This window comes from Nicotiana attenuata, unplaced genomic scaffold, assembly GCF_001879085.1.
Source record: "Nicotiana attenuata strain UT unplaced genomic scaffold, NIATTr2, whole genome shotgun sequence".
In the NCBI taxonomy this organism is placed as follows: Eukaryota; Viridiplantae; Streptophyta; class Magnoliopsida; order Solanales; family Solanaceae; genus Nicotiana; species Nicotiana attenuata.
In genome coordinates this window covers 336,601-361,398 of record NW_017670709.1, presented here as the reverse complement: position 1 = coordinate 361,398, position 24,798 = coordinate 336,601, and the positions used below count along the sequence as shown (strand labels likewise).

General features: G+C 35.7%; 1 protein-coding gene across 1 annotated transcript; it reads left to right on the top strand.

The window, feature by feature from the left end:
* The first annotated feature begins 5,192 nt into the window (after positions 1 to 5,192).
* LOC109242527 (MLO-like protein 8) lies at positions 5,193 to 15,085 on the top strand. Its single transcript, XM_019409382.1, has 15 exons — positions 5,193 to 5,573; positions 7,305 to 7,362; positions 7,455 to 7,660; positions 11,467 to 11,583; positions 12,159 to 12,219; positions 12,336 to 12,424; positions 12,517 to 12,591; positions 12,684 to 12,772; positions 12,897 to 12,946; positions 13,067 to 13,107; positions 13,179 to 13,352; positions 13,881 to 13,916; positions 14,033 to 14,100; positions 14,208 to 14,268; positions 14,445 to 15,085. The coding sequence occupies exons 1-15, from the start codon at positions 5,445 to 5,447 to the stop codon at positions 14,853 to 14,855; spliced, it is 1,665 nt and encodes a 554-aa protein (XP_019264927.1). The 5' UTR covers positions 5,193 to 5,444; the 3' UTR covers positions 14,856 to 15,085.
* Positions 15,086 to 24,798: the final 9,713 nt, after the last annotated feature.

Here is a 24,798-nt window from a genome sequence, read left to right as displayed (position 1 = left end):
AAAATCATGAAATTCTTCGTTTTTGATTTTTTATAAAATGGATTTGTCTGAATCAATACATGATTTTATTTGTCTTTCTAGGACCGGGTCTTATATTGGGGGGTGTGGGAGTGGTATTAACCAATCCAATTTATTCTGCCTTTTCCTTAGGATGGTTCTTGTTTGTACATCGTTTGTCTATATTCTATCTAACTCCTATTTTCTAGCTGCTGCGTAACTACTTATTTACGTAGGAGCTATAAATAGTTTAGTCATTTTTGTTGTGATGTTCATGAATGGTTCAGAATATTACAAAAAATTTCATCTTTGGACCATAGATGGAATTACTTCGATGGTTTGTATAAATTTTTTTTTCACTAATGCAAATAATCTCATATTTTTCTTGTCTTCAGATTTCGCAAGAGATTCTATTATATTACTTTTGACCCTTTCTCTCAAATTATGTCAAATAGAAAAGAACAAAATGAAAAACAGGTCGATATTAGTTTTGACTCGACCTGTTCCTTTCATCCATATTAGTAGTATTATGGGCTTTGCAAGTTGCATAAACGTGTTTCTATGATGAATCCCTATCGGTCTCTCTTGAATTATTCAATGATTAAATTATTTCCTTTTCCGATACAACAATACTATATACTATATAGTTTCACTCAATATTTTGTTGATCTTATCCATGCATTCTTAAAAAAGGAATGCAGTTTCACTCGTTTTTCCTTGGTTCACATCTTTCGCGCCATTCTTAAGAATTTATTTATTTATTTTATTTGTTTGTTCTAGCATTAATTAAGTTGTAATAAGAGAAATTTTTAGCTTATTAAAAAACTGTTTTGATGGACGAATTTTTAATGTTTTCGATTTGCATCGAGATATTTTATAAAATACATAGTATTTGAGATGAGCAACTGGTTTGTACTCTAGAAGATGAGCATATACAATTAATTTGTCTTTCTTCTTCATAAATCATAATTAATAGGCAACTAGATTCTCAGGCTGGTGTGTTACCGAATCAAAGTCAGCAAAGAATTAGTTTCCAAAAGAATTATTGGATGGCCAACAACAACAATGTATATAAAACAATTAACAAATGGTATTATTCATTGAGATTTGACTGTTTTAGAAGCTCTTACACACACTCCTCTATGCCAAAATTTAAAGGCAAATCATGGAATTTCTTTACTCAATCAAATCTCCAGCTTTGGTAATAAGGCAACACTGTCAATATATTTTTAGTGCAAAAACTTTAGTGGGCGTTTGGACATAAGAATTGTGAAATTCCGAAAGAAAAAAAAAATCTAGTGAAAATGGTATATGAAAATTAGAGTTGTGCTTGGACATGAATATAATTTTGGGTTATTTCTGAATTTTTTTGAGTGATCTAAGAGAAAATTTTGGATTTTTTTTTTTTGGAGTTGTTCAAAATTTCAAAAAATTCCAAAATTCATCTTCAAGTGAAACCAAAAGTCTTGGTTTCAATGACTCCCCAAGCCATGACCTATTTGATCCTTCAGAACCAGCTTCAGCATTGAGTAAAGAAAAGAAGAAATCATTATTGGATCCTTCGGCCGTGTGGATATCAAAATCTTCACTTTCATAAGCTGAAAATTTTAGAGAAACTTTCAGAAACCACTATGTTTTAGTGGTTATTACCTAGATGTAGCTACCATTTACTATATTACTTCCTATAGCTATGTTTTCAGATTTTTTTAGAGTGTATTCGATGTATTTAAGCTACTGTATTCATGAATACAGTAGTATTTCTAGGCATGAAATAGGGGATTACAGCTAGACAGATTTTTGTATTCGAGTGTATTTGACTGTATTCATGGCGTGAAACATGGGATTACAGCTGGACAGATTATTGTATTCGACTGTATTCACGGCGTGAAACAGGGGATTATACTGTTTTTAAACGGAAAGTGAATCAATTAACATAATAGTCTCCTAATATAACTCAACAAACTCAATTATAACACACAAATTTTGTATTTCCAGTTATAAAAAAGATTCTCAACCGAAAACACCCCAAAAACATAGCAATCTTCAGAGAAATTATATAATACATCTGAATACATAAATTATATTAATTAAAAAAAAAATATATGAGTACATTCATGAAATATAGCGAGACAGCGAATACAATAAAATACATAGAATACAGCGGGATACATTGAAAATACAATGAAAAAAAGACAATGAATACAATGAAATACATAGAATACAACGAGATACATTGAAAAAAAAGAAGGCAATGAAATACAGCGAGATACATTGAAATATATTAACAAAAAATTCAAGTTGCTCAGCCCCCAACTCTGTCGTCTTTGTTCAAGAACAAACCTAAGTCGTCTCGTTGAAGCAGCATCAGTATCCAGTCCTCGCTCGCCGTCACCATTGCCTCCGGTTGCCGACGATTAGCACGTAATTACTGGCGAAATAACAGAGGTTTTTGTTGATCCGATATGTTGCGTCAGAGAATGAGATTGGGAGGCTGAGAGCGGTGGTATCAATAAATAACGTCCCCGGTCGAAACGGTGACGGTGGCAATTGCTCCAGCGTCCGGCGGAGGAGAAGACATCGGGAAGTAGAGAGAGAGAGGGGGGGGGGGGGGGGAATAGATATGGGGTAGAGGATAGGAGAAATTTGAGGGGATATGAGAGAGAAAAATAATACCAAGCTTATTTTATGGCTTAAGGGTAGGAGGTGACCATAAATAGATATTTGGCTATTAAAAATTAAAAGGTAGCTATGGAATATAATTTTTTAAAAGGGTATTTATTTAAAATAAATAAGGTATCAATCTTTGCTATAAGAGGTAACTAATCCAAAATTTTATGGCCAACACACCAATTTAAAAAAAAAAGTGAAAAAAAATTCATAACCAAACGGGCTCTAATCAATGGTTTTTGGCCCAAAGCAATATAGCCTAAAGCACCCACTTGACTTTGCAATTACCCTTAATTTCACAAATAAGAATGCCTTGTGCTCAATACTATTTCCGTAAAATTTTAGTTGTACTGAATATTTATATATTATTTGACAATGTTATTATTATTTTTTTTTTGTCAATGTGTATAAGTTAAACTCTTTAAATCATATGGTGGCTTTTACATTGGGAAACTTAAAATATAGCTTTACACGTTACAAATTGGATGCCCATTCTCTTTTCAACTTGTACCAACGTAACATGCAGAAAAGAACTTCGTCGCCAACATAGAAAACTTCTAAATTGAAAAGGTCAAATAGGACTCACTTCTATTTTCGTTTTCTACTAATAAAATGTCCTTTACTATATCTAAAAATCAAAAGTTTCTTTTAACAATTATTAGATGATTCCAAATCGTTAATTACTTATTTCTTAAAGACAAGAGGAGTAAAAGAATGTTTGTTCTGCGAAAGTTGAGTTCAGCCATTTGTCGGAAAAGCAAAGCGAAATTTAACTAAAAAAATATTTTCCTGTCAGAAAAAGCAAAAAATTAAACGGACAAATAAAATCAAACTTAATAAAATACTACTTGAATCATTGAATGCAGCAGTCAGCTCCCATGTGCAATTATATCCATTTAATTTTATTATCGCACGTTTTCAACCCAACAAAAATTCGCCTTCTAAAAATAGCAAAGCATGATGTTACACGTGATAGACTATTCCTCCGTTTCAAATTTCTAAAAATAGTTATCTCAAATTATTTTAATATTTTAAAATAAAATTAATTTTTTCCCATTTTACATTTAATAGTAGTAATTGTTCTTGAAGAACACTCCTCAATTATGAAGTAAATATTCAATGAAAAAAGAGATTAAATCCTAAGGCATAAATAAGAGTAAAATACTAATTAAAAAAATCTCCTAAGTTATAGTAGTATTTTTTAAGGGTTCTTTAAAAAATAATACGATAGATAATTTGAGAAGGAGTATGTATACACGTTATTTGCATAAATTTTAGGGATAATTTCTTGGATGTTCTTTCAGATTTAATTTTGTAGCACCTTTAGAATACAAAATAAAATTGCTACTGGTCAAACTTTAACCGAATAACCAGAGAAATTTTTTAATGGTAGAATGTTTTAAATATTTAAGTTTTACTTTCTCCCTTGATGTCTTCTTGAGAAATGGTATCTAGGGCAGTAATTACCTTTGCTAAGTGGACTATTATTTTTGAAACTAATTAAGCTTAATCCACTTAAGCATTGACCAGACAAATTGACTTGATCTTCTCTTCTTAATAAACCAAGTCAGCGACGAATTAGTATATGCTTTCACATTCTTGTCTTTCTACGTAGACTATGTTCTTTCATGTAACTTTATGACTAATTAACCTCTTAATCAGGTTCATTGTTCATTAACACAAAGCATTAAATGTACTTCTTACATCGAATGTATTTATTCGATTTCACCCTATTTAATTTTTGTGCAAGATTTAAGAAGGCGTAGAATATTATGTTCTCCCCTTTATGTCATTACTTTTGTTTATTAAACACACAATAGGGATTTGTGTTAAGCCTCCTGCTACCACCGGGGACGAAGCTATATAGCCATAAGAGTGGTCAACTGACCACCCTTCGTCGAAAAATTACACTGTATATATAGGTAAAATGTTGAATTTTTGAGGTATATAACATATATTGAACAACTTTTACCGTTTTTTTTTTAATTTCTTTCAAGTTTAAACACCTTACATAAAATTCCTGACTTCGTCATTGGCTACCACTAGATGGATTAAGAGCACATTTGGCCAAACTTTCAATAACTGCTTCTTATGAAAAATACTTTAGTAAAAAATAATTTAACAAAGAAGTATTGTGGAAAAATAATTAGTTTTTTGGCCAGATGGAAAATATTCGGCCGCCTCCTAAAATAATATAGTTGATAAATATTCTTTTTATATATTAATGTATAATATAAATATTTTATACGCAACTAATGTATATTTTTATATAATTAACTAGCCACTGTAACTATTTTTTATAAACCAATTAAATGTATTAAAAGGCCTTAAGAATACACCCTTAAATTAAAAATCTTATGTCCCTCTTAATTTTTACCGTTACAAACAACAACTTTCTTAAATATTATTATAAAACCGTGGACTTTCTTTGTTGCCCCCTCTAACCCCTATTCCAAGACGTGAGAAATGCTACCAACTTGTCTAAAAGAAATTGTGAAACTCATAATTTACAATATACTAACAATATATTATCTTCAATCCGGCTATCCGTGTTTCTTTAAACTGTGTTTGTCAGATAGTACCTACCAAGTCCTATAACTACCTGTTCTGTAAATTCTTTTCCATATATTAAATGACCATTTGCATACATACAGAGTGGGGTTGATAGAACTGAGTTAGCCTTGCAGTTTCTTTATTTGGGTTGTACAGGAAACCATTTATTTTCTTGAGATTTTGACAACATCTGAAGCTGAAATTCTGTGTTTGAGAAAGTGAAATTAATGGCAGGTGGGGGTGGAGAAACATCAAGGCAACTTGATCAGACACCAACTTGGGCTGTGGCTGGTGTTTGTGCTGTTATTATCCTCATTTCTATTGCCTTGGAGAAGATTATCCACAAACTTGGAACCGTATGATTATACCTAAAACCATAGTCTTTTATTGTTTCTCCCGCTCGTTGACCTTCTTGTTTTGCTTTTAGGGACAATAATTCTGTTTCTATTTCTGCTAAATATTCCTCTCCTTTAATGCCAAGATGTTATCTTTATTTAGTTACTTTTTGAAGCCAGGAGTTTTTATTGAAGTGTGACCTGTAGCAATTCTCCTGCCTGTTTCCTTTTTTGGTGTCAAGGAATTTTCACTAGCAGCTATGTTGATAATTGACTTCTTAATTTGTCTGTGGATGTCTTGCCTTATTAAATTGGAAGTGAACTCATGTTCTTTATCTAACTATTGACTCTAGAACCTACAAACTGATCTTGATTGCTCAGATGCTGGTTGCCATTTGCCCAATATGGCTTCTTGTTGATTGGGTATCATACGCGGGTTTTGCTATTTCTTCCTTTTTTTCTTTTACTTTTTTTTTTAATAATGATAGTGACCGAGCCTGTGTTCGTTCACCTTGACTGTTGTATTCGGTACCGGCTATACAAGATATGTACTAAGGAATCATCACAAGTGTGAGAATTGTGGGAGTAGATACAGAGGAGTTCTTAGTAATTGTGGGTTTTACAATGGATATTTGCATTGAGCTCGTCTTATTTACTTGGTATAGATGAGTTATCCATTAGCGAATCCCTAATTTAAGGACAAATTATTAAGCACTAGAATAAAGATGGATCCAAATGGACCGGCACTGATATTGAGGATTCATATAGCCTGACTAGTTTTGAGGGGCAGTCGTTGTTGTATTTCTGTGGCTTTATCTGCTGATGTTACATTATATGTGTGTTTCCAAGATAATTTGTTTTACTTCTACTGCTTTCGCTGTTGCATATCCCCAAAAAAAGGTAAAAAGATTTTCCCCCACTTGGTTGGAATTGTTTGCGCGCAACTTCAAGTTGTTTTATGCATATTGGTTACTTGGACATTATAGCTTTTATTGCTGTAATTGGATGTTCTTTTTCTTGCATTTATCTTAAAGTGAAAGTGTTAAATGTCTTTTCTATTGTGATTGCCTGAGCTAATGTAGTATCTCAGCTCGTTTGTTGCTTCCTTGAACGCCTGCTACTCTAGAAAATATTAGTAAACCTGAGTTGATGTAGTATCTCAGATCATTTGTTGCTTTCTTGAATGCCTGCTACTCTAGAAATATTGATAATCCTGAGTTGATCTCAGCTCATTTGTGGCTTCCTTTAATGGCTGCTACTCTAGAAAATATTAATAATCCTGAGTAGATGTAGTATCTCGGCTATTTGTTGCTTCCTTGAATGCCTGCTACTCTAAAAAAATTTAATAATCCTGAGTTTATGTCTTATCTCAGCTGCCTTGTTGTTTTCTTGAATGCCTGCTACTCTAGAAAATATTAATAATCTGAGTTGATTCTTGTTGTTTTCTTGAATGCCTGCTACTCTAGAAAATATTAATAATTCTGAGTTGATTTCAACTCATTTGTTGCTTCCTGTGATGGCTGCTACTCTAGAAAATATTACTAACCTGAGTTGATGTAGTATCTCAGCTCATTTGTTGCTTCCTTTAATGGCTGCTATTCTTGAATATATTAATAATCTCAGCCCATCCTGCTACCTTAAAAAATATTAGTAATCCTGAGTTGATGCAGTATCTCAGCTCATTTGTTGCTTCCTTGAATGCCTATTACTCTAGAAAATATTAATAATTGACACAGTGAAATCTTTGCTCAGTGGTTGACTGACAGGCATAAAAAAGCTCTATATGAGGCTTTGGAGAAGGTTAAGGCCGGTAAGATTTTGTGCTTTCCTCCTCTTATCGTTTTTTTTTTTTTTATCATGGACTTGTTTTCATTTTTTGATTTAATCCTCTATTTATTGCAGAGTTGATGATTCTCGGTTTTATCTCGTTAACCCTTGTATTTAGTCAATATTACATTGCTGGAATTTGTATCCCCGCAAGTGTCGCTAACACAATGTTGCCATGCCCTGCGGTGCACAAAGATGCTGAAAAGGAGGAGGAACACCGTCGGAGGCTTTTATGGTATGAGCGTAGAATTTTGGCTGGTGCAGAGCCTACATGCAAAGAGGTAAGTGTGTAGATGACCCTTGTATTTTAGTTGTATTAATGAGTGCTGATAGCAAAAATGGCTGTAGCAGAGCTGTGCTTTTAGTAACTAACTAATTCTTTCTTTTATTAGATATGGCAACAAACTAAATGTTTTTCATTTCTGTCAATAGAACTAGACAATGAGACATTCTGCGCAACCTTCTAAAAGTTCTCACAAACCTCCTTAGAATGTTTGTGGCACGACCCAGTTTCTCCCTCCGTGAACTGTCGTGACGGCACCTAGTCTCTACGACTAGGTAAGCCTAAGATTTGCGGAAATGAAATGAAAACACAAAGATAACAGCTAATAGATATAATTAAATAAGCGGGAACGGTGCCACTCGGCATATAAAATAATCATCTTTCCCAAAACCCGGAATGTCGCAACGTCACAAGCTTCTAAGAGTTTCTAACTGCTCTATACATTTATGTCTGAAGAAAACAAGGGGGAAATCAACACAAGGGGATAGAAGGGGACTCCGAGGTCTGCGGACGCGGCAGCTGTACCTTGAAGTCTCCTGAAGCAGCAACCATGCAACTAGACTCGAGGCTGATAGCTAGTACCTGGATCTGCACACGGAAAAACATGTGCAGGAAAGTGCATGAGTACACCACAACGGTACCCAGTAAGTGTCAAGCCTAACCTTGGTCGAGTAGTGACGAGATCAGGTCAGGGCCCTACTGGTATAAATATAATGAGATAAGACAGAAAGAAATATACAGTAAAGTAAATACGGAAATCTAACAGGAATAGAATTCAATGAAAACCAACAGCTCAGAACACAGTAATAGCAACAGGGGATCTCCCGGCATACCGTCCCGTAGCCCCAAACGTAAATGTGCAGAGGGATCTCCCGGAATACCGTTCCGTAGTTCCAATGTAAATATGCAGTGCTGGGGAATCTCCCGGAATACCGTTCCGTAGTCCCAAAGTAAATATGCAGTATAGTGGGATCTCCCGGAATACCGTTCCGTAGTCCCAAAGTAAATATGCAACTCAACCAATATAACTAACAGTCACAACAAGAAAATCTACAGTTTGGACTAAGTTCAAATCAAGAAACCAGGAAATTTCACTAAACATGCTGCACAGAGTTCAAATAGGCAGATAAAACACGAAGGCATGCTTTTCTAATCTAAATAGGATAGTACATATGCTAATGTAATTCAAAAGGAGAAAACAGGTTATGACTTAATGAAAAATGAAGTTTTACAACAAATAGCCTGTGTACGTACTCGTCGCCTCACGTACACGGTGCTCATATATCAAACAGTACCAAATCCTAAGGGGAGTTCCCCCACACAAGGTTAGGCAAGCCACTTACTTCAAACCAAGCTCAAATCAATTCGTAATAATGCTCTTTCCACGAATATCCGGCTCCGGATGACCCAAATCTAACCAAAACCAATTACATAACATAAATATAGCTACAAGAAACTAATCTAGCTAACGAAATCAAAGCTAAGACAAGAAATTAGAAAAATGCCCAAAAAGCCTACCCGGGCCCACGTCTCGAAATCGGGTAAAAGTCACAAATTATGAACACCCATTCACTCACGAGTTCACTCGTACCAAAATTATCCAAATCCTATGTCTAAATCCCACTCAAAACTCAGAAATTCGATTGAGGAACTTTTCCCCCATTTTCCCAACTTTCTCACTCAAAATCCTTGATTAAATGAAGAAAACAACAATAGATTAATGAAATATAGCCAAAACCGAGTAAGGAATCGTTTCCCCAAAGTTCTCTCTGAAAATCCCTCAAAGAATCACCAATTTCCGAGCTCCCAAGGTTCAAAAATGGATAATGAACTCAAACCCTCGCACTTAGCTCTTTTATTGCCAGTTAAACCGCATATGCGGACCTTTCTTCGCACCTACGGCACCGCACCTACGGAATTCCATCGCAGGTGCGGAAATCACTTAAGTCCTCAACTCCCGCTTCTGCGAGCAATGGGCCGTACTTGCGCGCCCGCTCCTGCGGTCCTTCACCGCATCAGTGGTTCCTTCCTCGCATCTGCGGGCTTCGCAGATGCGGAAATAACCTCGCACTTGCGATCCCGGCCTGGGCTGCCCAATTCCGCTTTTGCGCTCCAAGTCCTGCTTCTGCGGGCTCGCACCTGCAGTGACCTCTCCGCATGTACGACTACACCAGCACCAGAAAATCTTTAGCAATGGCCTAAGTCCAATTTTCAACTCGTTGAGCATCCGAAACACACCTGAGGCCCCCGGTCCTCAAACAAACATACCAACCAATCCTAAAACACCATACTAACTTAGTCGAGCACTCAAATCACATCAAACAACGCTAACAACACAAATCATCCTCTGATTCAAACTTAAAGAACTTTGAAACTTCCAAATTCGACAACCGATGCCGGAACCAACCAAACCACGTCCGATTGACCCCAAGTTTTGCACACAAGTCATATTCAACACTACAGACCTACTCCAACTTCCGGAATCGGATTCTGACCCGGATATCCAAAATTCCACTACTGGTCCAAAACTCCAAAAATTCGACTTTCACCATTTCAAGCCTAAATAACTACGGACCTCCAAAACACAATCGAAACACGCCCTTAAGACCAAAATCACCCAACGGAGCTAACGGAATCGACGGAATTCCATTCCGGAGCCGTCTTCGCACTGTTCCGACTACGGTCCAAATTCTAAGACTTAAGCTTCCATTTAGGGACTAAGTGTCCCAAAATACTTCAAAAACCAAAACGAAACCTCCCGGCAAGTCACAATAGCAGAAAAAGATACGGATGAAGCAGTTAATAGGGGATCGGGGCTCTAACTCTCAAAACGACCGGCCGGGTCGTTACAGTTTGTCACTTCATTCAAATAAGTGGACATTTCAAATAACATGAAGTCATTGTTAAAAAGAACTCCAAAAGAAATTTTACACATAGCTCCTTCATTCCATTATAGGTATATCACAAGTTGTCTGCATTATATTCATGTAGCTTAATCAAAGATTAGGAAACACTTAGCTTTTTACCATCACTGATCTATTCTTAGGTTGTCCTGTCTGATGTAGTAAGAAAAGAATTGATGAAAAGAATTGAGATAACTAGCTGAGATATGTAAGATCCATCCAAAATGATTGTTCCGCTCCGTCTTCTGTACTGCAGAAGTATGTCAATAGCCCTCTAGTTGGTTGGGAGAGTGATTTGGTATGTCGGAATTGGACATGCAGTACATGGGCAGAAATATTATGAGACCATCAATCAAAACGGGGTTTTAGAATGTGCTGCGTTCCTGAAATAACTTAAAGTGGTTCATTCAGTTATTGACTCTCCATCGATTCAATGATGAAACGCTTGGGCTATTCGTATGAGTACCCATTGCTTGCCCAACAGTAAGTTTTATAGATAAGCTTAGGAGAGTTTTTTATGTAAAAGTTCTGTTTGTCCAGCACATTGAACAGGTGTGAGTGGATACAACTGGAGTTGATGATTAAATCGTGACTTTATAGCTCCGCTACAACTTGCACCACAAGAATCACCATGTATGTGCTTCAAATTTCTTGGACTATGAGCTTCTAAAAGTTGTTAGGTCAGCTTAGGTTTAGGGTAAATTTTTCATATAAAAATAATATTTGAATGTAAAGTTTTTGTCGTACCAGATGCTGCATCCTTGCATTCCGTTAGCACTATGTTCTAGCCATCTATTTCTTCCTTCGCAGCTATGCTTCAGACCTTTATGTTTTAGTTTATATTAGCATTAACAGCATGATTTTCTTTCTTAAGTTAACTAATCTAAAGTATTCCTGACAGGGACGTGTTGCTCTCATTTCTGTTGATGCACTGCATCAAATACACATCCTTATTTTCTTTTTGGCAGTCCTTCATGTGTTATACAGTGCTATTACCATGTGGTTGGGAAGACTTAAGGTAAATCAAAATATACTCTATGTAGTTATTCCTATGCTTTAGCTGCCTTTTATACTGGTTCTTAGGTAATCTGGACATATTGTAGAGCCCAATAATTGACTATGCGTTTTTAGTAGTTTTTCTTGTCCAGACCTTCAGTCCTTCAATGTATTCAGAAGATCGATCAGGTTTTCATGGTGATTCAATACCCTGGTGTTATTAATGGAAGGACGATCGTTTCTCTAACCTTACTTGGTTGACATAGTCAAACATTTAGGAAACTAATTTGCAAGACGAACTGGTCTTGGTATGACAGAGGAATACTCAAACTAAATTGCAAGCAGAATTGCAGTTAATCATTTGGATCACTCAAGCTGTTTTTCCTAAAACTGCCGCAGCTATACTTCCTAGCTATAATTGACCACATACCAAGACTCATATTTGTTACCGAGACTCAACACTTGTGTAGGGTGATAAACTGATCATGGTCCCGTGCTTGGTTGCTTATTTAGTAAATGATCCTCTCCTTTTAGATTTTAGGATGCTATTATCCTTTGTAATAATCCATTTGCTAAATGCCAAACTGTGTTCTTCAGATTCGTGGCTGGAAACAATGGGAGCAAGAGACTTCAACCCATAATTACGAGTTTTCAACTGGTATGCTTTTGCTTGCTGTGAACCTAAAACTTTGTGCTGTTGCTTGCTATCTATGTTTATTTGCTCAGTCCGTTTTTGTTTTGACTGTATCACTATGTTTCTAATGGGACTTGCAGATCCTTCAAGATTCAGACTTACTCATGAGACATCTTTTGTCAGAGCACATACTAGTTTCTGGACAAGGCTCCCGATCTTCTTTTACATTGTAAGAAATTTATAAGATGTGAATTGCATATTTTTGTCGCACAAGAACATACTAGTGTTAAGGTGGTTTATTGTTGCAACTTAATTCTGCAGGGATGCTTCTTAAGACAATTTTTCAGGTCTGTCAGTAAGTCTGACTATTTGACCCTGCGCAATGGTTTTATCAGTGTGAGTTGTCTTTGTGTTTTTTTCTGCAATTCGCCTTGTTCCTTTTGAATATTCTCTGTTTCCCCGTGAAACTAAAAATCTTCCATGTGCAGGTTCATCTAGCTCCTGGAAGTAAATTTGACTTCCAAAAGTATATCAAGAGGTCATTAGAGGATGACTTCAAGGTAGTTGTCGGCGTCAGGTAGTTAGATGTGCTATTTTCTCTCTCAATCTTTTTAAGCATATTTATGTATTCTTACTTGTGCGTAATTAGCATAATTCTCCTTGCTTCTCTGATTGGCTTACTTTGTTTTTTTTTCCGGCAGTCCAGTTTTATGGGCATCATTTGTCCTTTTCTTGCTTCTAAATGTTAGCGGTGAGTCATGTTCTGTGGTGCAATCCATTTCTGAAATTGTTTTATTCTTCAGTTTTAGTTGCTTTCCAATTCAGCCCAAGTATCGTTTTCATATAATCTGAATCATTTCATCCGTGTCAGGGTGGCAAGCATTGTTCTGGGCATCCTTAATTCCTCTGATTGTAAGATTCCTGTCCATTATCCATCTTCTTGAGTTATTCTAGGGGAAATTCTTATAGTGAAATCTTCTCAGATCATTTTAGCTGTTGGAACAAAGCTTCAGGCTGTTGTGACTAGGATGGCGATTGACATCACAGAGAGACATGCAGTAGTTCAAGGAATCCCTCTTGTACAAGGCTCAGACAAGTATTTTTGGTTTGGTCGACCGCAACTGGTTCTTCACCTCATCCATTTTGCCTTATTTCAGGTTTGCATTTCAATACAATTTCTAAAAAGTAATGTTGGTAAACCAGAGGATGGGCATATCATTTGGTTTCAACTTTGCAAGTATAAAGTTGCCTTAATACCCTTATCAAAAAAAAAAAAAAAAAGTTGCCTTATACATAATGTTGCTTTTAAGTAACTCAGGCCTAGAGGGGCATTTGATAATTGAAAGCCAGGACATTATAAGTTCATACAATCAGCTAAGACGTCATAGAAGTAAAAATATTTCCTTCTATCTAGGGTCAGTCAATAAACTTCTCTATCCAGTGTCTGTCAAAGCGTGCTGCTGAATATTGAACGTAAATGTGGAAACTTGTACATGTGCAGTACTGAAAATGTTGTATTTTGTTTGAGGATGCTAAGAAAATAAAATAAAATGGAAAAGATGGTGCTGGAGCGTGGAGTAGTTTGCTTTTCATATCTTAATCTCTATGTATTTCGTGGAATTAGCTTGGCTAAACTTTCCTTTTTTAAGTTTTTCTACTGCTAATATATCTTTTAAACCTGGCAGAATGCATTCCAGCTAACATATTTTCTGTGGATATGGGTAATAATTCTTCTCCCTGTACCAAAGATCAAATTCTCATATTGCGAGATATTCTTTTTCTTTTTATTTGTGCCAAAAAAGTATCAATAGAGATGAGGATTCTACTTTCTCTGTAGTATGAGTATGGGCTAAAATCTTGCTTCCACGATGCGTTTGAGCTGGTCATTGCGAAAATTGTTGTAGGGTATGTTCTTGCTACAGAAAGCTACTTTAGTATACTCGTTATTTTAGTTTCTAAGCTTTAAGTATCCAGCTTGCTCTTGTTAATCTAATTAGCCGTTGCTATTACAGGGTGGGAGTCTTATTCTTATGCAGTTATATTACTCTTCCGCTTTATGCCCTTATAACTCAGGTACTATCAGAGGCTCTTTTCTACGTTTTATTTCGTGCCATACTACCTTAGGCATTTGCCATCGCTTCGTTGAACAATGGAATTTCACCACATGATACTACTCAAATCTCTAGTCTTTTAGCATGATCTGCTGTTAACTTAGATAAAGCATTAGCCTTTAATTTTAATGTTTGCAGATGGGATCCAATATGAAAAAATCAATCTTTGATGAGCAAACTTCAAAGGCTCTGAAGAAGTGGCATATGGCTGTGAAGAAGAGGAAGGGAGCGAGGGGAGACAGGTCTCCTACGCGAACGCTGGGTAGTGCAAGTCCAAGGTCCACAATGAGCTCACCTGCACACCCGGCAGGCCCTGCTCTTCATCGGTTCAAAACTACCGGTCACTCCTCACGTTTCCAGGGCTACAACAGCGATCAAGAAGCATCCGACCTTGAAAATGATCCAACAACACCGATGAATCGTGCAGAGATTTCAACTACACAGATTTATCATGATGACACAGAAATTCATGTGCATGTTCCTCCAAATGGAGAATCTACTAGGAATGAAGATGACTTCTCATTTGTAAAGCCTGCTCCCCAAAGGTGAAAAAGAAGTAGGTAACCAATTAGCTTGTGCCCTTTTTTCTCCTTTTCCTCCTCCCCCTTTTGCCTAGTCATATCAATGTGCTTATCCTTTTAGGACTATCACATAAGCAGTTTGGCAGTTCCTCGGCACATATAGGTGAATTCTTTGTATATTTTCACATGAAATTGCCAAGCGATGATCTCCAATGCACTACATATTTGCTTGCCTTTATAAGATTTTTTCTTGATGATTACCAAGTTTAATAAAGTTGAAACTTAAAAAAGAACGCCCTTTACCTAAAGCAAAGGTAGGTAGAGTTACTCGTTAGTTATGCTAGGAGTTAGCAAATACCTGTCGGAATAGTCAAGGTGCGCACGAACTGGCACGGGTACCACCGTTCTAAGAAGGAAAAGAAAGATCTCCTATGTCACATGCAAACGGTCTTTCGACTTTCAAACAAGGAGAAAAAGCAAGGAAATGAGTTCAATCAATCATTTTCAACCCACCCTTAATTTTGTTTTTCTCTCTTTATAGTGTTGCTAACATGCCTTGCACAAAGAATGACAAGCATATGATGTTTTAGCAATTAAGAAGCAAATCACATGGTGCACTAAGCAATTTTATGGATGGTATTATCTTTCAGGGATTTCTCCTATTTATGGAAAGTCTTTTTTCAGATGATCTTTGAGTTTGTTTAAGTTGAAAATGGGAATTGAATTCCTCCAATGATTCATAAATGAACAAATTTTTGGTTACCTGCATTTCAGATCAAGCCAGACTTATCTCTCATTTCCTTGGGAAAATAACTGTTCTCTAAGTTTTGGACCACTATAAAATTGTGATCTACCAAAAGGAAGGAATCTGAATTTAGGTGTGAAATCTCCTATAAAAGTAAAAGGGTTGGAAACCATTTTTCTTCTTTTATCTTGTATGACTCTATTCCTTACCTAATACTGCTCTTTTCTGCTTAGCATAGATATTCTATTAAAATCTATATCTGCGGTGAAAAGTTGCAATATTATTTAAACAATATGCACATATCTTCATAAATTAAATAAAAACACTTGCATTGACTATATAGAATTATATATACTCCACCTGTGAGATTACACTGAAATTGTTGTTATTATTATACTTGCATTGATTTTATGTATTTGTATTTTAACAAAAAGAAGTTGAACCACTAATCCACGTTGCTGTGGAGAGGTGCAGTGTCCTTGGAATAGAAATTTTCTAATTTGAGCTATTCGTTGTTAATATGTACAAAATAAGATATCATTAATTTATTGATCGTCATGTCTATCTTATATAGTCCCACTTATATATTTTGGATATTGTCTCGGATAAACAGTATCTATTAAGGTAACATCAAATATTAAATTAATATTTATTTTTAATATAATATCAGAGTTGATCCTGGTTAATAAAGGTACGAGTTGACGTCCCACGTTCGTTTGGTTGGGTGTATATGAATAAAGTCTCACATGGAAAGCAGAAAAAAGAAATTATTTATAAGGAGTTAAATGCTCTTAATATTGTGAAGCTTTTTGGGAAAAAACGTGTGAGCTTAGTCCAATAGGAAATATACACAATATTAAAAATATCTTTGAGATCTTTTAACCCCAATAAGTTTGGGCTTATTTGAGCTTATTTATAAATAAATAAAGGGATTTTTACATTCCTATGTCATATAGTAAACTATATACCCTCAATGTTTAAGGTTTGATATAATTACTTTAGTATACCTAATTACCAATTATATACCATTATGTGTTTTAACCATACATTAATGGTACGTATATCCCTCCTAAATTAATGGTACCGTATATTCCTCGAAATCCCCCCCCCCCACCCCACGTTTCTCTCTCCCAAACCCACACCCTCACCCACGTATCACCCCACACACACGTTTCTTTCCTATTATTTCCTCTGCTAAAACCAGAGAAACATATGTAGCCCCCACCATTAACGTCCAATTTCAAGTTTTTTCTTCTACAACCAGTCAAAATTGAAGTCAATTCTTCAAAGTTCATACACGCATTTACCTTCAGCTTCAAATTTTCTCAATGAAAAAGAACAAACCTTCAAAGCACAGCCATAAAAAGCTAGAGAAGCTGATGTACCTTCTTTCGATTTTGGTGTATTATCACCACATTCACCCAAAAAGCATGGAAAATCTGCACATGCAATTGTAGATAAGAAGCATAGTCTTTCTCCGCGTCAAATTAGGGTTGAAGCTAGAACTAAATAAAAACATGATTTCGATGCTGGAGAATCTTCGAGGCCAATCAAACAAGCGAAAAGGAAAGGAAAAGAGATACTGTTCGATGATGATTTTGTAGGAGATGTGCTTATCAGTAAACCTGGAAAGAAAGCGAAGGTGTCTCCCAGTTCAAAAACTCCCAAAAAGAAGAAGAATTCAAAAAAAAACCCTACTGTTACATCTCCTAAAAATGTTCGAAAACAGTCATTGGTGAAGGTAAGAATTTAGTAATTTGTTCACTAGTTATTTCGTTTGTTTTAGTTGTTAAAAATCTACATAATCTATGTTTTTTCTGCTTTGTAGATTATTTGTCTTCATTTTGAAGATTAATTGTAGCTATATATTGATCGGTTTAAAATTGTAGATATTTTGTAGATTTTTTGTAGTTATTTTGTATACAAATTGTAAATGCATCTATGTTTTTCAAGCACTGAATTAATGTGAGATTATTTATCTTCATTTTGAAAATTAATTGTAGCTTTATTGATCTGTTTAAAATTGTTGATATTTTGTATATTTTTTGTAGTTATTTTGTAGATAAATTGCAAATGTATCTATGTTTTTTAAGCATTGTATTAATGTGAGATTATTTATATTTTGTGCAGAATGAATATTTTTTTTGCATCCCATAATGTTGATTATGGGGTACTTAGGTTCCAGACATTATGTGACCCTAGCATTCCTAGCCAAATTAAAGAGCTTTTGTCTCCAAATGGTTTGAAGCTATTTGAGAAGACATGCTTTGGTTATTTACTGTCATTTCCCAATTTATGCATGCAAAATCAAGATATTCATCTTCTTATGAAGTATGAATTGAATTCATCCGATGCTTCCTATTTTTCAGCTGAGTTAAAAGGTGAGAGGTTAAATTTTGGATTGAGAGAGTTTGCATTAATAACTGGTCTTAGATGTCATACCGAGGTTACAGACTTTGGTTACACTATGAATTATGTCAGTAAGATAATGAGCAGTTACTTTCCAAACAAGGTAAAAGTGGAGAAGACATACCTAAAACAGATTGTAACCAACAAAAGCTGGGTAAATGATGAGGATGCAGTAAAGTTATGTATTCTATATCTCATAGAATTCTCCATTTGTTCTTCAGAGAAAGACCATATTGGGTTGGTAGATCATTTTAGGTTTTATTTGGTAGAATCCGGTCAATACGAGACATACCCATGGGGTATTCAGTCTTACAGACAGTTGATTGAATCAGTTAGGCACAGGCTAAATCCTTTCGTTCATTCTTATCTTATTCGAGGATTCCCACTAGCCATGCAAGTATGGTTGTATGAGTGTTTCTCCTCCGTCAACACTGATATAGCTACAAGGATTTCTAATTCAATTCCTCGCATACTTAACTAGTCAGCTAGCAAGGGTCAGATTTAGTTAGCTGCAATTGAAGACAGAATGATCAAGCCTGAATGGATGAAGGTAAATGGTTTATTTATGATTATACAATTTACCTACAAAATATCTACAATTTGTCTACATATTCTGCCTTAATCAAGCTCTCCGATCCGAAGTTGGATTGAAGAATTCCGCCCCTCATCAACCCTAGGGCATATAAATACATCCTAAAACACCACTTTGAAAAAGGAGACACTACTTTAGGTTTAGATAACACCCTTAGAGGCAAGAACACGCTAGGAGCAAGGAGGAAGATTTAACTACGAGATTTTCCCCTTCCTCTTCCTATTTTTATTGTTGGTTATGAATTTGAGTATTGTGTTTTCATATACTTTTATGAATAGCTAATTTGTTATCTAGGGTTTTGATGGAACCTTTTGTAGGATAAATTCTTGTTATGTTTTTATATAATTGAGCCGTTGGATTTCTCTACTTGTTCAACTACGTGTTGTTGTTGTTGATTGAATGACCATCAATTGACTGTGCCTATTTAGTGTGTACTGCTCGAGAGAAAGTACATATTTAGGTAGTTGTTGAACAATATCTCTACTAACGTATGTGAGAAATCAATATATTGGGTTTAAAGGTAGGTTTAGAAATAACAAAGCCTTGACGTGGTCATAATGAGCGGTTAGATAAAGCCAACTAGCGTAGTTAGAGAGAATATGTCTAGTAAATTATTGTAGTTGCTCGAGAGAGAATTACGGCACCTAAAGTGCTCACGATCGGTGGAGAATACTTAGGCAAAATTAGAGAAGACATAGCTAGAAGAATTCCGACAATTGAGGAAATCATAACTCTAGACCTCCTTAATTTAGTCTCCAACCCTTTGTTTCGTTAGTTGATAATTTTACCGCTTTCTAGTATTAGCTAATTAATTAGTTAGAAATATATATATATATATATATATATATATATATATATATATATATATATATATATATATATATATATATATATATATCACAATCTTTATAATTTAGAAAATTATTCAAACTTGTCTTCTTAGTGATATTAAACAGATATAGCTAAGTCTTAGTTCTCTGTGAGATTCGATTCCGGACTTTTAGACCGGATTATATTTGCAGCGACTGCTTATCCTTTTTAGGACTAGAGTTGGGCGTGATCAAATTTTGGCGCCGTTGTCGGGGAACTAACGGTGTAGTTATAGCTGTATATATTGCTAGGTTTCGAGTTTGAACTTTTATTTTGTTTTTTTTTGTTTTTTTTTTGTATTTTTATTTTTATTTTATTATAACTGATGATTTGAGTAACATGACATCTTGGAATTATGGAAATTTAGGTGTAGATAGTTCTACTATTGATCCTCATACATATTGTGAAGGAAACCACCCGTATAAAAACTATCAAAATATTCCTGAGAGCGAGTTATGTGCACCAACTCAATCTTATTTGTGGAATGTGTGTGATGTGTGTGGTGGTAAAAATGGGCACCTTCACGGTTGTGCTTATATTTCTTATTTTCCCCCAACCCCTTACTATGATGGTTCCACCTTTTCTTGTGAAGTTAATAGGAACAAAGAACCTGAGAATGCAGACCTGAAGGAGATCAAGGATATGTTAAACCGCCTTCTGAAACAAAATAATGAAAAACAATTGCAGATAGAGAGGCAAGAGGCAACTATTCGCAACTTGGAGGCTCAATTGAGTCAAGTGGCTGAGTTGTTAATGCTCAACAAGCCAATATTGGGGATAGTATCCAAGAAGAGCGTGAATTTGAGGTGTTAATTAAGGAGGTCAGAGTAGAACATCAACAACCTAGCCAACTAAAATTTGAGGATGTCGATGTTGAAGAAGTGAGACTAGAGTCAGTTAAGGACTTTGAGGATACAAATTTTGTTGACTCTAGTATCATTGATGTTGAGGATGCTGAAAGTCCTGAAGTTCATGTATTTGAGCGCATTGGTCCTCACTCCAAACATTTTTCCACATTGAGCTTGGATGATGATATGGAAATAGAGTCATCCGAGCCGGTTGAGGATTCAAGGAATGAGGAACAAGGTGCCTACAGTGTGGAATTTTTCTTGCCAGAAAGACAGGACTACATGCCTCATCTAAAAGCCAAGAAGTGTAAAATAGTACAATGTTTGCTTGGACCAATTATATTTGTTCCACCATCCCTTGAGCATAAACGAAAACTTGATGCCAAATTGGGGGTTCAATTCATAAGCTTGAGGTGGAGGCAAAAAAAGTGATTCGCATCGTGCCGCGACGTTAAATCAAGCGCTTGTTGGGAGGCAACCCAGCTTTATTGATTTCTTTTATTTTTTTTATTTTTATTTTTAACTGTATTATTTTTGTAATGTCAATTTTTATTTTCTAGGAGCATGGAAAGCAAAGGTATTGGAAGGATGCAACGGCAAACCAAATGGTTAGAACTTAGTGTGAGGTACCCGCACGAAGGACCAAGCTTGGGAGAAGTCTGAGTACCCCATGAGTTGTTAGTGCTTCGGCCTTTGGCCTACCAAGGAGTTTCTTTTACCCTCTTGTATGTATGGGTGTTCATTGGGGACAATGCACAATTTTAAGTGTGGGGTGAGGAGATTGTCTGGGTGACTTTTCATGCTACTTTAGCTGTGTTTGTTTAATTAAATAGTATTTGTCTGGGTGACTTTTCATGCTACTTTAGCTGTGTTTGTTTAATTAAATAGTATTTTTTTTTTCAAAATATTGGACTTTTCCCGACAATGGATCTATTAGACAATTTTCTTGAGGGATTTAAGTCTAAAGAAAAAAAAAAAGATTTTCTTTGTAGGTAGTGTAATAATTCCCCATTGGTTTTTCTTTGTGCCGCGGTTCTTTTCCAAGGGTTTTATTTGAATCGGGTGTAGTTAGTTTTTTTAGGAATAGGAGTCATTGTGTTGTGTTTTGAATTGAAACAATATCTCTTGACTAGGTTATGCCTTGAGAATAGTGAGTACTTTGGTTGTGACGCTTAGGCTCAATTTTTGACTCTTGTATAAGTACCTTAAATTTTATGATCTTAACTTTGCGTAACTGCTTTGACTAGAGTGTCTTGATGAAACCAATCCCGAGTGAGTTATGTGCCATGTGTGTGTAAGGATTTGTTATATTCTGTGCATTGCATTTGATGCCTAGAACTTGCCCCGTGTGTTTGCAAAGCGAAATAGTAGTTTTATTCAGTCTAGGAAGTGATATAGGCATTTCTTTGTTGAGCCAGATATGTATATTTCCCACCTAATTGTTATATATCGTAGTTAACCCCTTTGAGCCCGTAATCTTGTTTCTTTGGCAACCACATTACAAGCCTTACTCATTTGTTTGAATTAACCATCTATTTCAACCATTGTAACCTCTCATGAGCACTTGAATTGTTTGTGAACTTTGTAAAGGTTAAAGTGTGGGGTGGTTGGTTTGTCTTTTGAGTGGAACTAATTAAATAAGGATAAAGGTGCACTGCTTTGAAAAAGTAAGAGCCACTTAAATTGAAAAAAAAAATAGTTGGATTGTTGTGGAAAAAAAAATTCTTGATAAGTGGTGGCTCTTGATGTAAGTGTGCTTAAAGAAGAATGGGGTAATATACATTGATGTGAAGGTGGAGTTTTGGTTTGACATAAGTATGGGGTTTGAATGTTAAAGTATATGTATTAAAGTGCTTAGGGAGGTGTAGTCACTCTTATATCTAAATGTATCATACCCGTCCCGTAGCCTACATTACAACCAAATAAAGTCCTAATTGATCCTAGATTAAATGAGCTCGATTAGTGGAGTAGTACACTACGGGCAAGCTTATGGTGCAATTTTTGTGGCATATGAATGTTATTCCTGAGAGTGAGTGAATTCTTTCTATCTTGAGTTCCTAAGTGTTCTTAAAAATCTTATTGTGTGGTACTACTCTCTTTTGTTGTGTGAGGGCACTTGATTCATGAAGGAAAGGTAATGTCAGTGACCTCTATGTTAGAGTAAGTAGGTGAGTTGTGAATAATGTGTGGTACTTGTGAGTCAAATCTTGAGGTGAAGATGTTACGCTTTTGTGCTTAGTCTATTTTAAATATTCTTGGTGTGATGAGTTAGGAGAATTGTTTAAAAAGGTCGTGTCTATATAAAGTGTAGTTTGATTGCACGAGGACGAGCATTGGTTTAAGTGTGGGGTGTTGATGATAGGCTATAATTACGTATTTTAGTCGCTTATTACACTCAAATTTACTGCACTTTAGTTGAGTTTGCGTTTTAATCGTTAGTGTTTTGCACTAATTGTGTGTTTTATGCCTTGTAGGAGTGATTCCGAGCTATATAGATGTTAAGGAATGAGTTTGGATGATAAATGATCAAAAGATGACAATTCGACACAAAAAGAAGAAATTAAAGGATTGGGAGCTCGTCTATTCTCGTGTGTGGCACGAAGTCGGACGCGAAAAAGGAGAAAAGTTAAGGCACAAAATAGCGAACCGAAGCAAAGGCACGGAGCGCTTCGCGAAATGGAAGAATCTCAAAAGCTAGATCCGCGTCAAAGTCCGCGTCTAGACGCAAAGGCAGACGCGGATTCCAGCTCTCTCATCCGAAGTTGGATTGAAGAATTCCGCCCCTCATCAACCCTAGGGAATATAAATATATCCTAAAACACCACTTTGAAAAAGGAGACACTACTTTAGGTTTAGATAACACCCTTGGAGGCAAGAACACGCTAGGAGCAAGGAGGAAGATTTAACTATGAGTTTTTCCCCTTCCTCTTCCTATTTTTATTGTTGGTTATGAATTTGAGTATTGTATTTTCATATACTTTATGAATAGCTAATATGTTATCTAGGGTTTTGATGGAACCTTTTGTAGGATAAATTCTTGTTATGTTTTTATATAATTGAGCCGTTGGATTTCTCTACTTGTTCAACAATGTGTTGTTGTTGTTGATTGAATGGCCATCAATTGACTGTGCCTATTTAGTGTGTACTGCTCGAGAGAGAGAGTACATATTTAGGTAGTTGTTGAACAACGTCACTCCTAACGTATGTGAGAAATCAATATATTGGATTAAAGGTAGGTTTAGAAATAACAAAGCCTTGACGTGGTCATAATGAGCGGTTAGATAAAGCCAACTAGCGTAGTTCGAGAGAATATGTCTAGTAAATTGTTGTAGTTGCTCGAGAGAGAATTAAGGCACCTAAAGTGCTCACGATCGGTGGAAAATACTTAGGCAAAATTATAGAAGACATAGCTAGAAGAATTCCGACAATTGGGGAAGTCATAACTCTAGACCTCCTTAATTTAGTCTCCAACCCTTTGTTTCGTTAGTTGATAATTTTACCGCTTTCTAGTATTAGCTAATTAATTAGTTAGAAATATATATATCACAATCTTTATAATTTAGAAAATTATTCAAACTTGTCTTCTTAGTGATATTAAACAGATATAGTTAAATCTTAGTTCTCTGTGGGATTCGATTCCGGACTTTTAGACCGGATTATATTTGCAGTGACCGCTTATCCTTTTTAGGACTAGAGTTGTGCGTGATCAGGTAACATTTGAATTTTATTCATATTAACAAAACTATTTATGTCACCTCTAAAATATATATCCTAACTAGTATAAAACTTTCAGTTTACGGGGAGTTCAACCAAATATACTGACCAACCAAAAGACAAGAACAATCAGCAATTTCAGTTCACTAGTGGAGAACCAGTGCAGGCCAGCACTAGCAAAACAGGTATCTACAAAATAACTTGTGACGACCCAAAGGGTCATCACCTGTTTTCTTTTTCATTCCGTGCTTCCGAGGCCTTGAAAACCTCATTTTTACTTGCCTCAATTTGCGTGCGCGTCCGGGCGCGTAGCCGGAAAGTTTAAATATGAATTTTGTGTAAAAATTGATGAATTTGGATATTAATATGAATAAAGTTGACTTTGGTCAACATTTTGAGTAAACGGACCCGGATCCGGACCCGTAATTTGACGGTCCCGGAGGGTCCGTAGAAAAATATGAGACTCGGGCATATGCCCGGAGTCGAATTCCGAGGTCGAGAGCCCGAGAAATGAATTTTTCTGTGAAATTATTTTTCAGAAATTAATATGGAAGTTTGAAAAGGAAATTGATTAGAACGTGTTGGTATCGGGCCCGTATTTTGGTTTCGGCGCCTGGTACAGGTCTTATATGTGATTTAAAATATTTCTGTGAAGTTTGGTTGAAATCGAACGTCGTTTGACGTGTTTCGGACTATAAGTTCTAAATTTGAAAGTTTATGAAGTTGAAGAAAAACTATTTGATTTTGAGGTTTGATTCATTGTTTTTGATGTTATCTTGGCGATTTGATCGCA

What these genes read in the sequence shown, in the direction of transcription:
- LOC109242527 (XM_019409382.1), top strand. Translation starts at nt 5,445, where the DNA reads ATGGCAGGTGGGGGTGGAGAAACATCAAGGCAACTTGATCAGACACCA. An exon ending in TGTGGTTGGGAAGACTTAAG is followed by an intron (nt 11,584 to 12,158) that starts GTAAATCAAAAT and finishes TGTGTTCTTCAG; the next exon opens with ATTCGTGGCTGGAAACAATG. An exon ending in AAGGTAGTTGTCGGCGTCAG is followed by an intron (nt 12,773 to 12,896) that starts GTAGTTAGATGT and finishes TTTTTCCGGCAG; the next exon opens with TCCAGTTTTATGGGCATCAT.